Genomic DNA, 23,733 nt, shown 5'->3' with positions numbered 1-23,733 from the left:
AAAGGCACTCCTTTATAAACAATAAAATATGTAAATATATATTTGCTGGGTTGTAATTTACCACAGGCCAGATGCACTTCCTCGTGTTTTTATGTTTTTACCGTAGCGCACTTTATGTCAATATCTCGGTATCATTCCGTGTGTCTCACGCTGCGCGGTGCTGCAGCTCTTCGCTCGTCTCCACCATCAGGACAGTGCCAAATCCAAGCACGCGCGTTACGTGACCGCGCTCTCCACGTCCTGGCGCCAGAGAGACAAGTTCACAGAGAGACAGACAGACAGACAGCCAAACGACGTTGGAGGAGAGGACATATATCGACAAAGAGAGAGACAGAAAGTGTGAGAAAAAGACGAGAGAAAGGACACGGTTAGTCTCTCTCCACCATGGCTCTACGGGACGAACTTTTGAAGTCGATATGGCACGCGTTCACGGCGCTGGACGTGGACAAAAGCGGCAAAGTCTCCAAATCTCAGCTGAAGGTACAACAGTATTTTCTCTGTGAATGTCTTTCTCGCGAGTCTGTGCGTTTTGGACACGGAGCAGAAACATAACCCTCTGCTACTGTGGTCAACTTTTTAATTTTTTCGACACTTTGTTTTGTTTATTTTTAAAACCTGGGAGGTTTGTCCGGTTGAGACGCACCTGTTTGTCCTTGTTGCGCTGATTAATCACAAGCAGGGCCGGACACAGCCGTTTTGGAGCCCGTGGGGACTTTTAAAAATTATAGGGGTTGTTCATTAATATCAGATTTATTATTTTAACCTCAGAATATGCCCATAAAGGCTCTCTATCACACCAGACTTCTATGTCAAAGTTAAACAGTGTTGCTAGTTCCTAGTGTTCCTCAGTAATTATCTTGTACAAATAATTGTTATTTTGTTTACAGTTGTTTTCTATTGTAAAGTCACTGGATTATTACAGTATTCTGCATCAGAAGGTGTTTTAAAGTTATGTTAAGAGAGCTAACAAAGTAGATAAAATGATCATAGTCCACCAAACAACAAACCGATTATTGCATTTTTTTTTAAAGAATCAAGTATCTGTCTTAGATGCTAACGTAAGCAATGGTTTTAGACATGTTCATGTCAGATATTTATCCTGTATTGACTTGAAGAAAGGATAAATATGTAATTGTGTTATTCATTGTCTGTGAATTGGTTCAAAATCATTAGTTCATTAGGAACATTTCATTCGTTAGTTTCTCTTTGATAACTCTCATGTCTACAACTCCTTGACATTTCCTAATATTTCCACTTCTGTGTGCCAGCCAAACATTGTTTAATCAATAAATAAATCAATAAATTATAGATTACGGTCAAAGTTTCATGTCAGCCATGTCTTAATATTAAGATTAAAGGTATATTTTTACTGCTGCATTTCAATAGATCAGAGTGCAATGTAGCTTTAAGCCATTTTGTATGTGCAAGATGTCAAACTTTGTCAAAATTTGTCACTGTCACATTATTCTCCCGTGTGTGTACATGTGTACACGTTTACGCACAATCAGAAGCAGCAAGTTTACAAAAGACGTTCTGTGAAATATAGGAAACCATCAGTTTATGAAATAAGCGTCATGGGTAGCAGAAATGCATATTATCATACCAAAAGTTTTTTTACCAAAAAGGTCTATTACGTCCGCAACTAATCAATTAGTTATTTGGTCCTCAAAATGTCAGCGAATATTGGCAAATTTTTATTATGATATTATGAAATATTTAGTTTTCTTCACCAACCAAACCATTTAAAAAGCTGAAAATCACAGAAAACACTCAAACTGTTATGTAACAATTAATTTTTTAGAGAGAAAATTACCAAATTGAATATTGCAGATGCAGATTTTGTCTTGATACAATAGAAGCAATATAATGTTGAACCTTATTGTGATGTGTAGTGATGGGCATTTTTTTGTTCTGACATTTTTAGTTAACCATCAGTTAACAGCAGTTAAGGCCAGGTTTAATGTTTGTGAATGTGAGGAAATCTCTCAGGAAAATGTGATTGTGACTTCTGCAGTGAGGGTCTAGTTCCACTCCACTCAACTCAAATCAAATTTATTTATAGAGCACATTTGAAAACAACTGTGGTTGACCAAAGCCAAATTTGACAATAAATTGTACTGCGCTGCATTATCAGAAATATGTTTACTTCTGTTGTTTTTGGACTCGTGATGTGGCAGTGAGTGCAGTCAGTGCGAACAAATGGTTTTCAAGGTTTGTTTTGTTATCCCTTTTTTTTTTTAGTGTATGCATTTTTAGTGTTGCATTGCACTGAGCAAGTGAGCAGAGTAAATACTTTGAACTTTGAGCATCACATCTGTTATATATTTGCTACAAATTTCTTGTGAAATACTGTCAGGTTGTCGATCAAGTATACCTGTAAGTGTTCCTTCAAAGCTCTTTGCTATTGTTGGAAGAAACGGAAACTGTACCTAGAGTGGTCGAGAAAACATTTTTGATTACTATCATCACTGTATTATTCAAGGAAATTGCTAAATATTTTCCGATTACAGCTTCTCAAATATCAGGATTTGCTGATGTCAACTCAACTTGCTGATGTTGGACATTCGATGGAACGTTATGTTTTATCGACTTAATATTAACGTAGTTATTACAGCGACAAAGTAAATAATGATAGTAAAGGTTTCTTCTCCATCATTCCAGGTGCTGTCCCACAGCTTATATACAGTGATGAAGATCCCACACGACCCCGTGGCACTGGAGGAGCATTTTAAAGATGATGATGAGGGTCCTGTTTCCAACCAGGGATACATGCCATACCTGAACAAGTTTATCCTGGATAAGGTCAGTTATTCATGGAGTCACTTTGGTCTGGATTTTCTGCAAAATTAGAATATTGAGTAGATCACAGTTGTAAAATTTGTAAGATTTCACATCAGGGTAGAGGATGTTAGCTCACAGTTGTTGCCTCACCACAAGACATTTCTGTTGCTCTCTCTGTGGAATATGAGTGTCCTCCTGGTGTTTGTAGTTTTTTCATTGGCAAAGTGAGTCAACAGTCGGTGCCTCTTCAATTCTTTGTATGGAAAATTACACATTATCAGTAGTACAAACCCTAAAAAAAGATTGAACACTTAATCCAAAAGTTTCAATTCCACTTTTGTATGTCAACGTTTTTCTAAATTTCCGTTTTTATTTATATACAGTGTCCTCTGATCATCTCACCACTAAAATTCAGATTGAACACTCTGATTTTGATGTAATCATCTGAGATACAGTGTGTATATTCAGTTGTAAATGCATCACATGACTTTCATACTCATCCATTTTAAATGTCATTAAGGTGTTGTGTAATGACACAGCATATCTTGGTTTATTGCCTCATTGTACAATTCCTGAGTTCAGACAGCAACACAATACCAGTTACTGAACACTGAGTGTGTTCAATCAGCTGCTCTGATGATGTCATAATGGGTCACTGCATAGACAGAATGATGTGATTGTTTTTCTGGTTAGTGTGACTAGTGAAATGGTCTTTTTCATTTCGAGATGTCATGCACTGCTGGCTGTCTGACATTCTCATATGATGTAGTAGCAATAAAATAAAACTGTTGCCTCAGTAAAAGGATTGTAATTCTGCTGTGTCACAGACCTCTGTCATTGTTTTGTAGATTGTACTTCCGGTTCTGTGATCTCCAAACGTCTTAAATTCAGATTCACTGAAAAAAAACATCCGTCTGTTTTATCCTCCACATGAGGGTTCTGGGGTGCTGGTGCCAATCCCATTAATGCTCTGCATGTCAGGATGCATGACACGTCTTATTTAGGTCTTCTCTGATGTTTACATGTTACATGCTTTTACCACAAATTACTGTGTCAACTTTGCTCTGACATTCACTGAAAGAAAACGTCATATTCTGTTGGTGAAGGTCAAGGCTACTGTGACCTTTTTGCCTAATGAAGGTGTTCCCTTTCGTATGCGTTACAAGAATCCTATCAAATTTGACACAAATGTTTACTTTCAGATTTGCAGTTTAGATTTGGGTTAACAGTGTGTGGAGGTCATATTGATGTAACTTATTAATAGGGTCCAACACCTGGTCCTAATGAGGCAGAACCTAATTTCTGAGGCCCTTGTTAAAGTGAGGATTAAATTGTAAATTGTGGTGAGATTAAGGTTAGGCTTGAACATTAATTGTTTAGGGTTAAGGTTAGGATTAAGGCTTTGGTTTGCCTGCCCATCCATCATTTACCCAAGATAGTATTTGAAATACAGTAAGTTATTTACTGTGAATTTGAGCTGGAGGCAAGGGCTGCTTTAGAAACGGTAACATTGCTTTGAAACGGACACACCTTTCTTAGAGGAAATGTGATTCCAGGAAAGGCAACATGACATTATGAGCAAATGTTCCGAACCTGTGCATCCCACAGCATTTTCCATATACACACTCTCACACACGACCACCCCACCCACCGAGGGGTGTAGTCAGTGCATTCAACTGCTCTGACTTCTGAGGAAACTCCACCCGCTCCCACTAGGAAACTCTGTATGATTACGTGTGCATATGCGTCAGAGGACAACAACAATACTCACTTACACATGGAATTGTTCATAAAAAAATGTAAATCTTTAGAAATAAAAGCAGAAGATAAGCCAGGTCTGAAGTAAGGATGAGAAGAAAAAGAATAAAGTAATATTCAATTCGATTCTTAACCCTGTATATGATTTATGATTTCAGTGCTTTAGTTAGCACAGGCAACACACTGTTAAGAGACATATCTGATATCACTGTTGTGTGAGGGCTGCAAATGTCTGGCATGTAGTTGGAACATAATGTTTTTGAAATGGCTTATGTTATTGCTAGATCATAACAGCTTCAGCAAATTTACCTTTGAACACCTCATTTTTTAAAAGGAGGTGAAAGGCTGGTGGGTGTATTGATTGGATTTCAAGGTTGTTATATTGATATTGTTATTGGACATAGATAATGGTACTGAGTCATCCCTTTTTCTGAACACAGTCATAGAGTTATATAAAGGAAGGGGAACTCTACAGAAGACATTTTGTGACTCTGTTTCTGTTCCTGGGGATGTGTTGTGTCATAAGTTGTTCCCGTCTGTGTGGCAGTGCGGCAGTAATTATATTGCAGTCACTGAAATTTCATCTTGGATTGTGTAGATGCTCAAAGCTGTTGTAGCTGAATAAGCTGACACTGACACACTGATGATGTCGACTTGGCAGCAGACAAAGACATGACGCTGAAGCTCAGGACTCAGCACTTTGTGGTTTGTCAGAGCGTAGCATTCCTTACACACAAGTGACCCTCTGTGACCCTGACATATCCTGAGAGTGTGTGTGTGTGTGTATGAGTGAGTGTCAGAGAGTGACGTCAAAAACTAACATCTGGACTCAAGCGTTTGGTTAAGGTTCACTTTAAGAAAACACCCACAATTAAAGTAGTGTTGTTAGCTGTAATCATCCCTATTTGCACTGACTAACTGTGACAGCATTCCTCTCAAATGCTCTTCATTTTTCCATATAATTACTTTTATTGTTAAGTACAAAGCGGGTACAATATTCTCTCTTGCCATTTAAATGTTTTTTCTTCTCATCCAATGTGTGGACAGGATGGACAAATATGAAACATGAACCTGTAACATCACACTGCTGTGGTCACATCATTATTCTGCTTCATTTATTCTCTTTGGTTTTCATTCATTCATTCATTCATTCATTTATTCACATTCATGTTGAGTTCAGGTTTAGTGACTGATGACGTTGAGGCTCACATTGTTGTCCACATGCAGACTTTTCTTCCATTATATTGACTCTTGTAGGAACAAACTCTGAATCCAAACTGAAAGGAGCTTTATCAGTCCATCCACCTTTTTTTTTTTAACAAGTCCCAAAACATTAACCACACAATGCTGAACGTTTTAAATGGTGAACGAAACACCCAGACAACACCTGTGCCCTGGAGCATTATAACTTGACTTCATTAACAACTCTTTGTTGCTAAATATTCCATTTACAAAAGCCCCTTATTTGCATAGAATACTATGTGGTTCAGCTGGTTACAAGCCGTGTAATTGTCTTGTTTCACTCGTTTTACTTCTTTGGTGTTTCAGTGAGAGTTGTAAATGATGCTGCTCATGAAGCCGGAGTGTGGCTCCTGAATCTTAATGGACATGTGGCGGTGGAGGGGAGGCTCCACTGACAAGGCTCTTATTGTTGAGGGGGAAAAGAGTGATAGATGGAGTGAGAGAAAGAATAGCAGAGGATGGAGAGCAAGAGTCAGCGAGCCACAGGGACAAAGAGAAACAAGGCAAGCGTGACATTACAGTGTTGGACAAAGAGCTGCTCCTTCATGAAAAACTCAGGTTTCGTCGTCTGTCCTTGCTGACTCATTCTGAACTTCAAGTCCAAAATTGGCAGAATGAAATAGACAATGTCTGAATGCAGCCTTGATCATCCTCGCATGACAGACTCTGTCATGCTGCTGATGTTCGTTTGAGTCCGATATACAGTAGATGTGCAGTGTGAAATATGATCAAAATCTTCACAAGGAAGGTTTTTTTTTTTTTGGCTTTTGAAATGTTTACTCTGTGATAAAAAAACTGTCAGCCAAATAAACATGACATACACATACATTCATATTCCATTTTTTAAAAATCTTTTAAAAATAAACATGTTATTTATTTGGCAAATAACAAACAAAATTTACCTTTTTAAATACCCAAATATGAGCCGGCCTTTATAAGTCAGAAATTAATCAAGCATAACATTCAACCACTAATATGAGATTTCCTCTTCAGGACTGCAAATAATAAACTATAATTTGACATCTTAATCAAGAAATAATAATGTGCTTTACAATTTTGTTTTTGTGAAAAGTGAATTTGTGGATAACAAGAAGTTAAATTTTAGCATTAAAATAGCATATCAGTTAAAGAGCTTCTACATACTGGTGTATTAACATTACAGAATCGTAAAAAATATTTTGATAATTACCAATACTGTTAGTTTAGTGCAGCTGTCTCATTAACCTTACATTGGGTGCATTGGGGTTCAAAGAATCTTTTATTATTATTTAGTGTCATCACAGCTCAAAGTTTAAGATCTTTACAGTTAATGCTTAAGTTTCAAAAGCTAATCTTTGTCGGTGTGGTTTTAGCGCTGTTATCAAGCAGAGCATCTTAGCTTTGAGGAAGGTACACACAGAGGGTCTTATATTTTTTTTATTTTGAGAGCTAACATACATGCTGATTGTCATATTTTTTCTGCTCCAAATGGATTACATTGCCTGAGATTACAACATTGTTACACATCATTACAGATTACATTACATTACAACATCAGCTGCTGATCTTTGAATGGCTAAATTACAAATGCTGGAAAGGACAGTTTTAGAGATTGTGGGTGGAGTGTCACTTTAACATCCAGCCCAGGTTTCCACAAAGGCACTCGCCCTAAATTAGCACAATAGAGCGTTACATCAGATCCTGTGCAGCTTTAGAAAAGTTCACACTACTTCAGTGCGGCCATTCTCTTGGGCTGAATGTCTCCCAGCACAGAAAATGAAAATAATGAAATGGCCGTGAGAGAATCCAGGATACAATTCAAACCGCATGTTGGTCACTCAAGTTTATTTTGCAGACTCACACATGTTGGTATAGTGGCTAGCACTGATGCCTCACCAGCAACAAGGTTACTGGTTTGAATCCCAGGGCCTTTCTGTGTGGAGTTTGGGTGTCCTCCCTGTGTGCGTGGGTTCTCTCCAGAGGCTACAGCTTCCTCTTACAGTCCAAAGACATGCAGAGGTTGATAAGACAGAGTGGATGGTTGTTGTTCATCCCTATGTGTTGACCCTGTGTTGGCGTGATGACCTGTCCAGGATGTACGCCGCCATTCTCCCCATGTCAGCTGGGATTGGCTCTGTACTATAAAAGATAAAGCTTATCTATAAGGAAGTAGTAAATGATGGCAACCCATTAACTTAACAAGCTCCCTATTATTATTATTATTATTATTATTGTTATTATTATTTTTTTGTGTGTGTGTTTTCTCAATGAACACTCTACATCAAGATTCAAATGAAAGTTTTAAGCAAAAGTCGTGGAAGTCCAAACTTCACTGTTTAATTTTAAGTCACTGAAAATTCTTTAAATTTCCATACTGTTAACTTTGCTGTGAATGCATGCTGTTGTACCTTAAATTAAAACACTTACTGTGAGCTGTGATGGTGATTTCACGAGTGTCACAATGGGGTTGATTAAAATGTGAGTGATGTCCTGGTGCAGACTCATCTTCTATGCTGGTCTCATACTTGAGTTGTCAATTGTGTCCTGGCCTGTGTGGAGGTTATAAAAGCAGGTCCTGCTCAAATCATAATGATGCAAACTAATCACATTATTCATGCAAACATTGTGTTTTCAACAGACATTCTCTATCACAGTTCAGTGCATGATCGGTTCAGTGAGCGAATGAGTTGTTGGTTTTTTAGAGGTTTACTTGTGCCTTGTTTTTTTTGAGGGGGCAGATGCCAGAATTCTCCATGGAGACACTTCTGTTCAAGGCTGAAGGAAAACACTTCTCCTCCACAGCCAAATTTATACTTTTATAACTCTGGAATTTGAACCTTAGATATTTTGTGTTTTACAAAAAGAGCCCTTTTTTTCTTCACTTTATTGGCAGTTTTGCTATAAACAGTGTTTGTGTCTTCCCCGAGGAGCCAGAGGGACAGATGGAAAAAGAAGTTTGGTCGTTCTGCAGGTGGTTAAAAAATACCTTATCTGGTGTTTATACTTCTGTATAAATGATAGTTAAATTGTTGATAAATGGTTGTCATCAAATTTGGAAACCACTGACAATGAGGAGAGGGAAACCTCTTTTAAATCTGCTCATGTTTTACTCTGCAGGGGGTGAATGTGTGTACTGCCACCTGCAAAGCACAGCTATCATATGCTATCCAGTGTTATTCCTGGACTCACCGCAGCTGCTTTTGTGCTTTGCCACAGGTGACGGATAACTTTGACCGGCAGGACTTCAACAAAATGTGCTGGACTTTGTGCTACAGGAAAAACATGCAACAAAGTCATCTGCTCATCTCCAACGATGACGCCTTCAAGATCTGGTGTATCTTCAACTTCCTGTCTGAGGACCGATATCCACTGATCGTGGTCACTGAGGAGGTAAGTGTTCATCACCACAAGTGCAAGATTACAAACGTCTGTGGCACTTTTTCTCCCTAAACATCTTGTGGTTTTCAGAAGTGAACACCTGTGTTTCTTAGAAAAAAAGCCCATTAACATGAATATCAGCATTATTATTGATTACACCAATGCCAACTAATGAACCATAGATGTTAGGAATTTCTCATAGTGACACTGTCTTCCATTTTTGTACGTGTAGTAGTGATGTGTCAACACCCCAAATCACTTCAAATTAATGTAAGAAAAGTAAAAAAAACAACCCATAAACAAATGACAACTTCTGACTTAAGAGAAGAGATTATCTTCCAAACATCAATGGACACATTAATTATATATTTGAATCCATCAGTAATGTTTTTTTTTTTTTTAATCAATTTTGACATTGGAGAAAATCAAGTCATTTGTCTCATAACTTTCCAATGAAGAAATGGCTGATTTAAATTAATGTTTAACATATCCTGAAGCACCGGCTGAATTCAGAAATGGGGTGTAGTTGTATTGGTGTGGTGTGTCGTATCAACTGCTTCAATAACTGACCAGATGAATGTCTGTTACACAAGAGCAGAAAAGGAAGTTTCCAGCTTCCTGTTCTATTACTAACACTGGAAGATTTATTGTTGGGCATGACAAACATCAGAGCTGAATCACTGGAGGATTGTTTGCAAATGAAATGTACAAGTATCTGCTGCAAGACACCTTTTTCAAAATGAATAATGGGGAAAATGCAGAACAATAGCAAACATACAGCTGAATATAAATAAACAGCTTAAGGGTTTGCAGAAAAGATCTTAAAGAAATCCTTGTTTGTCAGTGTCAAAACTGCGTGTAACCTTTCTGTATGATTTATAGATTGTGTTCAGTGTTTGTGTCGAGCTGAATTTGTCTCTGTACACAGATCGAGTACTTTCTGCGTAAGCTTACTGAGGCGATAAAGGGCAGCTGGGTGGAGGAGCGTTTTGAGGACTACAAGCTGCAGCTGGACTCGACGCAGCAGTGTCTGAACGCCTGGGAGCTGATCAAACTGGTGGGGTCAGGCCATTTCAGTAAAGGCATGGACCTGCAGACGCTCTCCATGGGCATCAGCGAGGTTTACCAGGAGCTCATCCTGGACGTGCTCAAACAGGTGGGCAGCACACCTGCACTGACACATCTCTGATCATAAAGTCTTTAAAAGCAATGAAAGAGGTTTACATTCTATACAAAATAAACACAACTGTGTTTTAAAGCAGCTCTGACTCAGGTGTAACCCTATTTCTGGAGATTTGAACCAAACCCACAACCAGGGATTCTTACTGGTTTAGGTGTAACCATGAGTGGATTTTAAGTCACATTATAATAATGGTATTCAAAGAGAGATTGTCAGCTTTTATTTCTGTTTAAGCATGATCTCATGGCATCAGAATAACATGCAGAGCTAAACCTAATGCAGTCACATAGAGAATCCTTTATAAGTACCCAGCTAGTTTTGTCATTTTCTCCCCCACACATGATAAAGTGTGTGGAACATTAGTGCTGGCAATTCTTTATCCTCGTCCAAGTGCCTTGGCTAAAACCACAACCATATGCAAGCACATACTCGAGACAGTGGAGATAAAAAAAAAAAACAACCCTTTAACAGGAAGTAACCTCAGACAAGCAGACTAAGGGTGGCCTCTTTAGTGACTCATTGATTTCATGTTAAAAGAACGACAACGGGAATCCATTGAACAGTTCCTGTGTTCTTAAATTGTTACTGCAACCAACTCCTGCACTTTGTCTATTTACTTGCAGTTTTATATTTCAATGTTTGTTTTATAACTGTTGTAATTTCCCTGTTTATATTAACTAGAGCTGAAACGATTAATCGATGAATCGATTACTAAATTAATCGACAACTATTTTGATAATCGATAAATCAGTTTGAAACTTTTCTCATGATTAAAACATGATTTAAGATTGTTTAAGCTTCTTAAATGTGAATATTTTCTTCATTTCTTTGCTCTGGATAACAAAGAAATCATTTTTGGTTTGTGGACAAAACAAGACATTTGACGAATACCGATCAACATTTTTTAAGGTTTTCTGATATTTTATGGACCAAACGATTAATCGAGAAAGTAATCGACAGATTAATCGATTATGAAAATAATCGTTAGTTGCAGCTCTAATATTAACTATGACGTGTGCTGCTGCCTTTCTTGGCCAGGTCACCCTTGTGAAAGAGGTCTTGATCATGTAACATTTTAGATCATATTTAATACAGAGCGTCATGTCAGTAAAAGTGATTGGTTTTTGTCTGTGCAGGGCTACATAATGAAGAAAGGTCACAAGAGGAAGAACTGGACCGAGCGCTGGTTTGTGCTGAAGCCAAATTTGATTTCCTACTATGTTGGTGAGGACCTGGCTCATAAGAAAGGAGACATCTTATTGGATGGAAACTGCATTGTGGAGGCAAGAACCTAGTGCTGTCATTGAAAACTCTTCTCCTTGAATCTTACCACATCTCTGGACTTGATTGTGACCGACTGGATTACTAAAACTAGCTTTAGCTCATGATAGAACATGATAGTCACATATAAACAAAGCAGAAAAAACAGGTTAATTATTAATTTCCTCATAACTAAAGAAACACAGCTGCAAGCTCTATGGACATTTACATAAGATTTATTGTGCTGTGGTGTGTGTGTGTGCAAGCATTTGCGTCCATTTCATTTGATGTATTCCCTATGCTCTGTTTTCCCTTCAGTCTTTACAAGACAAAGAGGGAAAGAAGTGTCTCTTCCTCATCAAGTCGTCAATAAAAAGTTTTGAAATCAGTGTGTCGGACAAGAAGAAGAAGCAGGAGTGGATCCAGGGTGAGTGTTAAATGACTTTTCAAATAGTCAATCACAGATATGATTTATCTGTGTCTGATAACATCCATTTAAGTGTACTGTTGCAAAGCCTCAATGTGATGACTCAGTCGCTGTTCACTGCTGTATGTGCACTTTTTAAACGAAAGACGACGTTCTCAAATTATGTGTCAAAATGTAAGTAATCAGTTTATTTCTTCGTAATAATTAAATAGTTACCAACAGTAATGACTGACAGTTGACCCAGTACAGGAGAACTGTAAACCTGAAACCAATTACTGTTCATTATCAATACATAATGGATGAAAATGTTGTAGTAAAACTGAGCAAGTTAAAACTCAAAGATTATGTTTATTTTCATAGAAAACAGGAAATGAGCAATCACTACTTCAGAAATACAATCTAAAAATAGATTTTTGCAAACTTTCTGATTTTAGCCATTCAGATCTGTGTGAGTCTGCTGCGTATGGGCCGGCCAGCGCCGCACCGCGAGGCTCGGCAGAAGCGACGGGATCTGCGGTTGAGGCAGCAGGCTGAGCAGGAGGAGCTGGAGCTGAGGATGAGGGAGCTGCAGACAGCCAACGAGGCCAAACAGCAGGAGCTGGAGAACATGAGGAAGGTGAGCAGAAAACTGACAAAGCTGTGATATGCAAACTGAGGAGGACTGCTTCAAATGAAATAAAACCACTGGACCTTCTTCAATCTATCTGTCTCTTGTTGGACTACTCCAAAATACTGAAAACAAGCTGTTTTCTTTGAAACAGGGGTGCTCTGAACACTGTGACAAAAACATGGTGAAATTCAGACCAGTATATTTTTTCATCTTAAATAACCTCCCATTACTAGGCAGAATAAGTTTGCATATGTTTACCTAACTTAATGTCCCTTTTTTATTGAAGAAAATATGGCTAAGACATAGAGAATTAAGTCACTGCAGAAACAAACATACAGACAGTAAATCTGCATCAGAACAGGAAGGTATTTCTGTGTGACAAAAGAAGAGAGGCCGGTATTTCCTTAACAGACATGTTGATACACTTTTTATCTACAAACCAGTTTACTGTGCAGACACTTGAGCTTCCACCACCAGTGTGAACCTGAAATACCAGGATTTATTTTCTGTCTAAAAACATACTCCGAAAATACACCAACAGGGGGAAGTTATTTAACTGGAATGCGTTTGGGGAAATCCCTGAGGTTCCATTCATTCACAGAGGGCATTTTTAAATCTGCGCGGTAAAAAAAAGAAGCTCCTCAAAACTCAGATTTACTGTCCTCCCCACAGACGGATAATGAAGAGGACACGTTGTTCTCAAGCCGTTTATGAAGAGCAATGCACACAATACATGTCCTCTTGTTGGAAATGAAGGTTATGTGCTTTCCTTTTTGGGAAACATCTCTGCAAGTTACCTTGAGAAAGATAAAACTACTACTGACATTTACTTTCCCATACTCAGTGATCTGACAATCCACAATAACTTCATGGTATCAGGTTGTGTTTGATTTCCTTCACCGCCACTGATCTCAATCATTCTGAATATCAGCAGAAGGAAATGCTGTGTGTAATTATTTTGATCACCAGCTGTGTCATTACTACATGCGTCTGACTGGGCAACATTCTTTACAGTCCAGGTGTAAAAGCTAAAAATAACATGGCCATAGCACAATAACCAAGTGTTCTTGTACATGGCAGTGTGAAGTGTAAACTTCACTCAAACACTGACGTTTCTTCTCTGAAACCAGGAGCAGGCTCATGAATACCAATAGATCAGCTCCACCCCTGACTGAGTAGTCTGTCGCTTACCGCAAATAGAGGAAATAGCTTGGATTGGGGGGTAAATGGTCTTGAAAACCTGACTCACACCTCTGACTCACTGCTGACCGAGTGGTAACAGCTAATGTGGATTTGACCGACAGTGATTGGCTACTTTCTGTTAATGCTATACTGTAAATGCTCAGTTTCACAAACAGTACAGAAGACGGACATTAAAACATGCAACAGGTTTTCAGTTGAATGTTCTTTAGAAATCAAGCCAATTTAAGCTGCTTTTCTTCCCAATCTTGTTATACATCTCTGTAATATACATGAGTATTATCAGCAACAACGGCTCACATTGTCATGCAAACAACTTACATTCCCATGGGGTTTTTAAACCACTGTTGACTTCAGTCAGGTTTGCATCTGCTGTTCTAGCCAAGGCTTCTTTCATGTGTAAAAACATCCAATGGTTAGGACGTCTAAGCACAACCCTCACTTTCTCAAGCACACAGGGAACTATGATGGCCTTCACATACCAGAAAAGGATGACATGCTTCTTTGTTTTCATGGCAAGCTTCCAATACAAAACACAAAATGCACAATGTAGCTGGTTTGTCCATTATGACTGCTATGACAGTGCGAGATTGCAGCCTCCTTGAAGCAGGGCCCGTATCTGAAGTACACATAAAAGGCCTATGGGTGGTACTTCGAATATTGTCTGGGCCCAATTAACATTATCCTTACACTGAGCTGAGGCGACAAATATCACACCTTTGTCAAACATTTTCCAACAGTGCAGTATAGGGCATGTTGCAGCACTGTGACAAGAAGCATGTTCACATTGTGGTTATGTAACAAAGAGTGCAGTAAGGTACAACAATTTCTCTTTGTCAGGGACACTGCACAAGCACCGAGTGCACAATAATCTGCCATTGAGGTGCAAGTTTCTATAGCTGGCTGCATGAATGGACAATGGACACACAGGCATGGAGGGGGGCTTAGGGTCATCTGCAGATATCAGTGAGCTCTCTCATTCTCCCTCCCCCTTCCTCACACTATGCTGCTAACATGTAAGTAGTAAACTGCTGCAGTCTACAGTTGGGTGACATGACTTAAAGGGGACATATAATGCAAAATCAACTTTTTAACCATTTCAATACTTATAGTTCTGAAAGGGGCGGGTTTAGCAGGGTTATTGAACTGCTATGATGCTTCATCCTTATGGTATTTTGACCAAGGCATGTCACTGACATGTTCATTAGGACACCAGGGAACTATTTTAAAGGGGGAAGTAGGGTATAATATGTCCCCTTTAATGTGAGGTTACTGGTCAACCATCCAATAAGAATAAGTCCAGTGGGTAAGAATTAGTGACATCTAATGGTGAGACTGCATATTGTAGCAAATGGAGGTCTCTTATCCCACATGTTTTAGGCTCTTCATCTACAAAAGTTATACAAATTGAAAGTAAAAAGGCACTGAGACTGAATTTCCTTTTGACTTTATATTTGCACATCACATTTAAAAGAAAATAAACACATTCAATACAAGGAGATAATAGGAAAGTAAAACAAATCAACAATTGTATAAATAAAAATCAACTCACATTTGCTTTTAAGAGTCTCAGTGAGACTGAGGCAGCTAATAATTTTATACTAAAGACATGATATAAAACTCAAGTTAAACCAGAGAGAAACGTGGAGACCAAAGAAATACCTTTAACTTTACTATGTGTTGAATATGTATTGTACAATGAGTGAAAACAGTATATGGTGTGAGGCCAATAATGCATGTTAAACCCTTTATATTGACTAATATTACTCTGCAAATGGCCAAATTATAACAATGTTGGGTTCTTTTATATACTAAAAATAGTTTTCCCCCCTACCAGGCTCTGGAAGAGGCAGCAGCTAATGCAGCAGAAGAGGAACAAAGAAGACTCCAGACCCAAACTGAACTCCATGATCGCTACAGGATGGATCTGGAGAGGGAGAAAATGGTATGTGGTCACAGGTAACAACACACAGCATGTTGGCACTTTTTGGTCCATATAGATTGTGGATCGAGTCTAATACATATTTTAGTATGTCAAGGAAAAGCAGCATATACAAATGACAAAACAACACCCTTAAATCTGTCACCATCAAGACGCAACAACACAACAAGATTTGTACAGTTTGTGGTTTGGTCGGCCAATAGTCCAACAGATATTTAAAGCTCCAGTGTGCGATTTCAGTAGTTAAAAAAAAACCCTGCTGGTGTCACTCCAACCCCAGACTTACCCAACACCTCAGGTGAGCCTGCAGAGCTTTTTTGTAAGGATGACTGTCCATATTTCAGCTGTTCTCTTTAAACTTTCATTTCAGTATCTTTCTACTCACTCATGTCAAAGAACTGGGGCTAATTTCTTAACCTAAAGTTCTCTTTTAAAATATGTTTCACCTCATGCATGTGTCAGGGAACCAGGGAGAAATAAATAATTAATTAGTCCTTTATCAATTCTGCAGGGGGAAATTCCCTCTCTGCATTTAACCCATCCTTTACTAGAAACTTTCCTAAAATTAGGAGCAGTGCGGGTTGGGTGCCTTGATCTGAGGTACCCCAGCCCTTTTTTTTGACCTGGTGGGGACTCAAACCGGCAACCTCCACCTTCTCTCCATCAGTCGTGATGTAAAATAAACACTGCTATATTGAGGAACACAGAGTCATGTGCAGCTGACTGGCTTCCGCAGCATTGTGGGAACTCATTTGAAAGTGACTGACATTATTTTGTCTATTTTTAAAAGTTACTCACAGTAATGTATAGTAATGAAAAAGAAAAGCAACAAATATCTGTAAAAGCTGAAATTAGTCAGACATTATATTTGATGGAAAAACAAAACATCCAATTTGTTAATAAGGATTATCTGATCATCACAAGTGTGTGATTGTACTTAACACTATCTTTCACAAGATATTAACTACACCATTTCTTTATCCAATAGGTACGACAGCAGATGGAGGAGCAGGTGGCCCAGAAGTCCACCGAGCTGGAGCAGTACCTGCAGCGGGTCCGAGAGCTGGAGGACATGTATCGTCAACTGGAGGACGCTCTGGAGGACGAGAGGCGTGCGAGGCAGGATGAGGAAATTGTTCGTAAGCTGCAGACACGGTCAGTAAACAAGCAATGAAAGAGACATCACAATCTGTGAGAGATTGTTGTAGACTGCAGTAACAACTTTGGCACTCAAAAACAATGTACTTGAGAAATGTAGTTTATACAAGTATTCTGTTGACCCTCTCTCCTTAGAACCAGACACTGAGGTAAAAGCTAGTGCTTTGTTTTTTCACAAGTTAGACTTCCTCTTCCGTTGAGGAAGATAAGGCTTTGACAATCTGCCTCCAATGCGTTTCGAAAAACCCAAAAATATGGGCTGCTACTTCTATTTAGTCGCTCTCTCTCTCACACAGTCTACTTCCCTCTCTCCACTGTTTCCTTCCTTCCTTTCTGCTGACATTTACTTACCACCACTGCATTAAAAAAAGACATATCAGTCATTGTGTGAAAAGCATTTAACTCACACACTTGATCAGAGCTAAAGACAAATCCATGGATGTAGTTCTTTGCGTTGAATTTTTTGTTATCACAAGTGCAACTAAACTAACTTTAGTAAGTCAGAAAATGTATTGGGAACTTGCCACAGAGACTATGAGAATATGTGTGCAGGTGGTTATGCAGTTAATGTAATAGTATGAATGAAGGAAACTTCTGTAGTTGTTGAGGTACTCTGGGCCCTTTTAATATACTGCATTTAGATTTAAGCAGTCACATTTTTATTTGTTTAACAAAGAATTAACTGTAAATGAAGTGAAGAAATCACAATCTAAATTTACTATGAACCAATCTTGAAACCGACTTTAGTGGATTAAATGCACCACAGCGCCTCCTGCTGACACACTTGATCGGTTGGACTGAGGAAACATTTGGGTGCAAATGTGTCCAAGACTGTACAACTCTGACTTTAAATTTGGAATATTTTGTGATGATGAATAAGCTTACATGGGGGCTGATACTACTGAGGGAAATCAGCATTTAGTTTTATCTTCTAAATGGTTTATCTCACCCATGTTAATATCTGTGGAGCAGGTTACTGGAGGAGGAGGCCACAAAAAGAGCAGAGTTGGAGCAAATTCATTTACAGCAGCAGCAAGCCATCTCTGAGACAGAGGCTGAGAAACAGGAGCTGGAGCGGGAGCGTCTGGCTAAAGAGAGTGCGTTACAAGCAGCAATGATACAACTGGAAAATCTGGAGCAAGAGAGGCAGGGAGCCCTGGAGCAGTACCAGGTCAGAACAGAGACTGATTTTATCTAAATAATATAGAATGGCTTGAGGTGATTGGACCCCACTGTGCATGCCCCAATTTTAGTCAAAGATTCCATCCAGCTCACGACTAATGTAATCAGAAGCATAAAATGTGCTTTGGTCCAGGACAGAACATAATTATGACTTTTATACATTTATAAGTCTTGGCAAAACCCCTTGAATAGTTTTTGGACATTATGCAGTTAAGTATCTAACTACTGAAGCGATTAAAATGTAAGCACAGATGCATACAGTTTTCCTTCCCATGTTCCAGATTTTAAAACTAAATGTGATGTGTGTTTTTGACTGTCATTTTCAGACTGTGATGAAAAAGCTTGAAGATGCAGCCAACAAAACAAAGACCTGGAAGCACAAGGTGGCCGAACACGAGGGCATGCTTCGACTCATTCAACCAGGTAACACACTAACCACTGACCTGACCACCTGCACTGCTGCTACTATTGTGAGGACTAGTAGTGGTAGTAAATGACTGATTCTGATTCAACCCACTTCTTCTATGGGATGGATGTACTTAATTGATCCAAGAATGAGAAACGGTAGTGTTATAGCAGCAATAGACATAGAACATAAGATACACTGAAAACCACAGGAACATTTAAATTACATGGCCAAATGTGGTTAATTAATTTTTTCCATTTGCAGCTTTTAATGCTCACTTTGGAGAGGACACATTTCCCTTTCCTTCCTCTGAATACTATATTTTTGCATCACTTATTTTCACTACCAATTTAATTAAGTCAAAAGCAAATTATTCCCATTATGTTCAGAAATTTCTTAAAAACATGAAACAGCATCAATATTGCACAAGTATGTCTTGGGCTGCTCACAGTAAAATGTGCTGTTCTGTCATGTAACACAATGCTACAGAGGCCACAAGTTTGAAGGGAGCTAACTGTGAGAATGTTGACCAGAGCTGTCCACAAAGAGAACAGTGATACATCATAATATATAAGTGCAGGATTTCTCTATGTATTGAACCACCCAAGTTTACTTTAAGTGTCTTCATCTATTAATTGAAATATCAATATTTGACCTGGTTTATTGATCTTCACAACAGCACAAGGACCAAATTGATATTTTGACCCATTTTAGAGAAAGATTTTGAAATTTCCACTCTACCGTTAATAATGCCCGGGGTTGTTTCTTCACCAGGTTCCAAGGGGCCGACACTGATCACCAACTGGGGTCCAGCAGCCTTTTCTGACGCAGAGCTCAGTCTGAGGGAAAAGAAATGGCAGAAGATGAAGAACCAGGTGTCTGAGGCCCAGTAGATCCACTGCAACATCTAAACTATAGACATGTCTGCAGTTCAGAGGAGAGCTGCTGGTATAAACCGTATGTGAAAAACAGAGGGAAGTAATGACTGGAAGGAGGTTTCTGTTAACTGGAGCATCAGGAATGAAAGGCGGTAATATGCAATAATGTTTGTCTCTATCACTGTAGGCCAAAATATGTTAGAGGAGCACTAATTTATGGATCCAACTAAGATGCTTAATGAAGATATAGGTGCATGTTTTGAGTGAACTTTAATTTAAAACTGTCTGTAGTTGTTACAGTAAACATTGGCTAGGATCTGACATCAGAAGAGCTAACTCCTGTCAGACTAGTACATTTGTCCAACAGTCATTAGTGTCCATGTATTATTTTGTTCCTATTTGAATTGATGATATGCACTACGTTTGACCACATCCATTCTTTTATAAACGCTTCGAAAAGTATAGATAGAGCTTCCGATATTTCTAAAACTGCTGTTTGGGAACAAGTTTACATGGAATAGAAGGGTTTTTTTTTTCAGTTCCTTACTAATGTCAGGCTGCAGAGAGGCAGAGTCCTTAGCAGCTGATAAAATGTGATTTAAAGTCAGTGTTTAACACAAACATTCCATCTTAACTAAAATGATGAGTAGATTCATTGTTACGATTACAGTGGTTAACCAGTTCAACACACTTCCTGCTTCTAAACAAACACGGCCTCACTCTGAACTGTGTTGTACTGTAACTATAACCTCCAGTGCTTTTGATACTGCTGAGTAAACATTGATTTCAATTTTATGTTTTTATACATGTAAAAAGTCAGAACTGTGTAATAAACAATCTTGAATAACTATCTCATTGCACTTTGGTTCATCTGTTATTCCCCCTCTACTGCAGGTCTGTAAACAAACGTTAACTATTGGTCATTACTGTATTACTAAGGTTAAAAATTCCATCTCCTAATAATCTTAGTAATCAAAAACAATTAACAGCCTTCAACATTCATAGTAAGCTGTAACTTTGCAAACATGTCCACACGAGGGTGCTACAGTTTCACAAACATGTTACAGTACATCAAACAACAGAGCCATGGGGAGCTGAACTTCATGTGACAATGTGATCAACTGTGAAATGGTTACTTAATCTCTATCACTTCAGGGTCTAATTTTGAACTTGTGCCATTACATTTGACTAATTCACAAGGTCCGACAGGAACAGATGAAGTAGTAAGTGAAACTTATCCACCATACATATCTACATTGCTGTTTGTTTTTTCAAATGCTGCCAAAACAAGTGATCAAACAAGAATTTTAATAAATAATATACAGTGAAATATGTCTTTATACTAAAGCGCTCAAATGTGTGGATTTGAAGCTTTTCCCATGTTTTGTATAGTTTCACTGAGCTGTAAATATTTAGCAGTTTAATGACATTACCTTTGTAATTTTTTGTTGGCTGCTTTAACAAATATTATTACACACTTATGTCATTTTATTTGCTTGTTTTAAAGTGATTTAGAATTGTATGGTGATGCATGACAATACAATTCTAAAGTCTTCAATAGTAGATCACAGCAGAGAGGAAAAAGAAGCCCAGGATGCTGTTACTGAGAGCCTCTTCTCACTGTAAATCACAAGAAACAAAGCTGCTATTTAAAAATGTTCCTGGGACAAAGTCGAGACAGTGAACCGGTAAATTGACCATAGCACAAAAACACCCTGACGGGGAGCATCTAATGCTGACAAGATAAAATATGTGTAAATGAGAAAAGAAAAACAGCATCTGAATGTTATGCAAAACAGACCAGCTTGTAAAATCTCTACTTTAAGAGCATCTCCCCCTCAAAAGATCCCCAACTACGTTAATTCACTCCATCCTCCATCGTATCGTGCAACAGTCGTTAATTTGAGTGAGACGGGACAGACCAAACAAACACACACTAAATACATTCCCAAAAATCTGTGGTCCAGATGCGCTCAGCACATACCACAGCTGCACTAACATGGCTTTATGCAACAAGATGGCCTGTCATTAGCGCCAAGCACTGCACCGGATGCGCTCTTTCAACCCCCCCCGCAGCCCCCATAACCCCCAGCAGCGTCTGTATCCCATCATCCTTCTCTCTTTTAAACATCCTCACACTCATCAGCCTGAGGTTATGAGGCTTGTGGCACGCGTGCCGCATTCCTGGGAGGTGATGTGAAACAGAAATGCATTAAATTCCTGATCTGGAATCCATCGCAGGGGGTGTGTATGTGTGTGTGAGCTGCAGTTCAGAGGGGCTGGTTTGGAAGAGAAGGATAAGAATAAGGTGGGGTTATGGGGTCTCACTGCCCCCTAGAGTACCAGAGCATCTGAGATGCAAAGTGTCAAAAGACATGTGAGGAATTAAAATATATAGAGTTCAAAAGTTTCAGGAATTCTGGGCATTTACAGCAAATGTGGCTCTAAAGAGCACAGGCTTATGGGGGTTAACGAAGCACAGGGGTTCTCTCGGGACAGCAGAATGTATACCTTCCTTTGTAGTATCGCACATGACAATTCATAGACCCCGGGGGAATGATACAGCCACATTCAGAGTTCAGGGAAGCATCTGGCCAGAGAGTAGACAAAAATAGCATATCACTGCATCTTCACATTATAGATTAAAAGGTCTCAAGAGAATTCCTGTTAGAGTGAACGACACAAACAGATGTCCTTGTGCACCTCATAAAAATGAAAAACACCAAAAGAGGGTACAGAAAGTCAGGAATTAACAACGGCATTCCACTTCACACCAACTACATCGACTATTACGGTTAAGAGCGCCTTTGCCTCACTGGTGGAATTTCACCTTCAACCTTACTTCACCTGAATGTCATCCCTCTCGTCCACCAGCACATTTCACAACATCACATTAGAGTTGAGTTTGTGTAAACGTGGGATTTACAGCAATAACTGAAGGTTTTAGTTTAGAGATTTCGTGAGGTTCAAGGGTGCACGGCGGAATTTGGGACAAAGGATCTGGCTCCAATCAGCGCATCTGACTGAGGTTGACTCTGCACCCACAGGAAGGCCGAGCCCGAGGCCACGGTGGGGAAATCGAACCCATCTTTCCTCAATTGTTCAGTGCAGATATAAATATCTTCTGACAACATAAACAGCCAAACTAAAGGTGAGCCACGTGCCGCTCCGACCTCTCATTTGTATGTTTAACCTTTATGAATAAGAGGTTACCATGGATACATGTAAAAGTCCATGCACACACACACTTTTTTTTTTTTTTAACTATTTCTGAAGCATTCAAGGCAAACACAAACAAACACATGCACTAACCTGGCACTTTAGTGTTGCATTCAGGTGTGGATTATATTCATATACACACACACTCTGCGAAAAAGACAACACCTGCTATGGACACACACGCACAGAATTAATTTTTTAATTCAACTCAATATGAACTGTAATAAAGCTGTGGTGAAAGGTGACTGGTTGTCCACATGGCCCTACTCTATCTGTGAGGAATGCTTTACGTGACAAGACAAAAAGACTTCAAAACTTCGCTGTCTCATCCTCTTCCTCCCCCATGAACACAAAAGAATGTGTGGCAAGGCGCAAATATAAAACACAAGTGTTTCTTTGGAGGACTTCCACCCCCATGGACTGAGTTGTGCTGCTGCCAGCAGATGAAGCTATTCATTTTTCAGTTAAAACCGTCTGATTTATGACTGAGCCAAGTTTGGAGCTGGCCTCTGACCAGAGCATTGTTTACCAGCATCCTTCTTAATTGCACAGAAAGAAATAGCTGAGCACAGCAGGCTTAAGGGAAGCACGAGTCAGCAGAGCTGGTCTATACCAGGTGAAAGGCCAAGTCATTGAGAAATTGATGCCAAGGGTAGAATTACCTGTACACTCTTGTATCATGATCATCATCATCATCAAGGTAAAAAAGGCTGCTTTTTGTGACCACAGACTATATTGGTCGACGTACTAAAGTATGACTTTTTTTGTCTCATTTTGGACAACATACTATACTATGACTTTTTTGTCACATTTCGGACCACATACTTAACTATGACATTTCTGTCAAATTTTAGACGACATACTATACTATAACTTTTCTGTCTCATTTTGGAAGACATACTAAAGTATGACTTTTTGTCTCATCTTGAACGACATACAATACTATGACTTTTTCGTCAAATTTTGGACGACATACTAAAGTATGACTTTTTTGTCAAATTTTGGACAACATACTATACTATGACTTTTTCGACGAATTTTGGAAGACATACTAAAGTATGACTTTTTCGACGAATTTTGATAGACATACTAAAGTATGACATTTTCGTCGAATTTTAGACGACATACTGAAG

The 23,733-nt window shown here is 38.9% G+C and overlaps 1 protein-coding gene across 1 annotated transcript; it reads left to right on the top strand.

Moving 5' to 3' along the window:
• The first annotated feature begins 227 nt into the window (after positions 1 to 227).
• On the top strand, positions 228 to 20,231 carry swap70b (switching B cell complex subunit SWAP70b). Its single transcript, XM_044016376.1, has 12 exons — positions 228 to 480; positions 2,662 to 2,802; positions 8,977 to 9,150; positions 10,067 to 10,294; positions 11,455 to 11,601; positions 11,897 to 12,005; positions 12,440 to 12,621; positions 15,653 to 15,760; positions 16,746 to 16,912; positions 17,888 to 18,086; positions 18,424 to 18,520; positions 19,278 to 20,231. Exons 1-12 carry the CDS (start codon positions 385 to 387, stop codon positions 19,394 to 19,396), a joined length of 1,767 nt encoding a protein of 588 aa, XP_043872311.1. The 5' UTR covers positions 228 to 384; the 3' UTR covers positions 19,397 to 20,231.
• The last annotated feature ends 3,502 nt before the right edge of the window (positions 20,232 to 23,733 follow it).

This window comes from Solea senegalensis, unplaced genomic scaffold, assembly GCF_019176455.1.
Source record: "Solea senegalensis isolate Sse05_10M unplaced genomic scaffold, IFAPA_SoseM_1 scf7180000014414, whole genome shotgun sequence".
Taxonomy (NCBI): Eukaryota; Metazoa; Chordata; class Actinopteri; order Pleuronectiformes; family Soleidae; genus Solea; species Solea senegalensis.
Note: the sequence above shows the minus strand (reverse complement) of the source record. Positions and strands in the feature narration are given on the sequence as shown.

Excerpts from the sequence above, each read along its gene's own strand:
- swap70b (XM_044016376.1), top strand. The coding sequence starts at position 385 with ATGGCTCTACGGGACGAACTTTTGAAGTCGATATGGCACGCGTTCACG. Across the intron at positions 11,602-11,896 it reads ATGGAAACTGCATTGTGGAG|TCTTTACAAGACAAAGAGGG; the intron begins GCAAGAACCTAG and ends TTTTCCCTTCAG. Across the intron at positions 15,761-16,745 it reads ATCTGGAGAGGGAGAAAATG|GTACGACAGCAGATGGAGGA; the intron begins GTATGTGGTCAC and ends TTTATCCAATAG.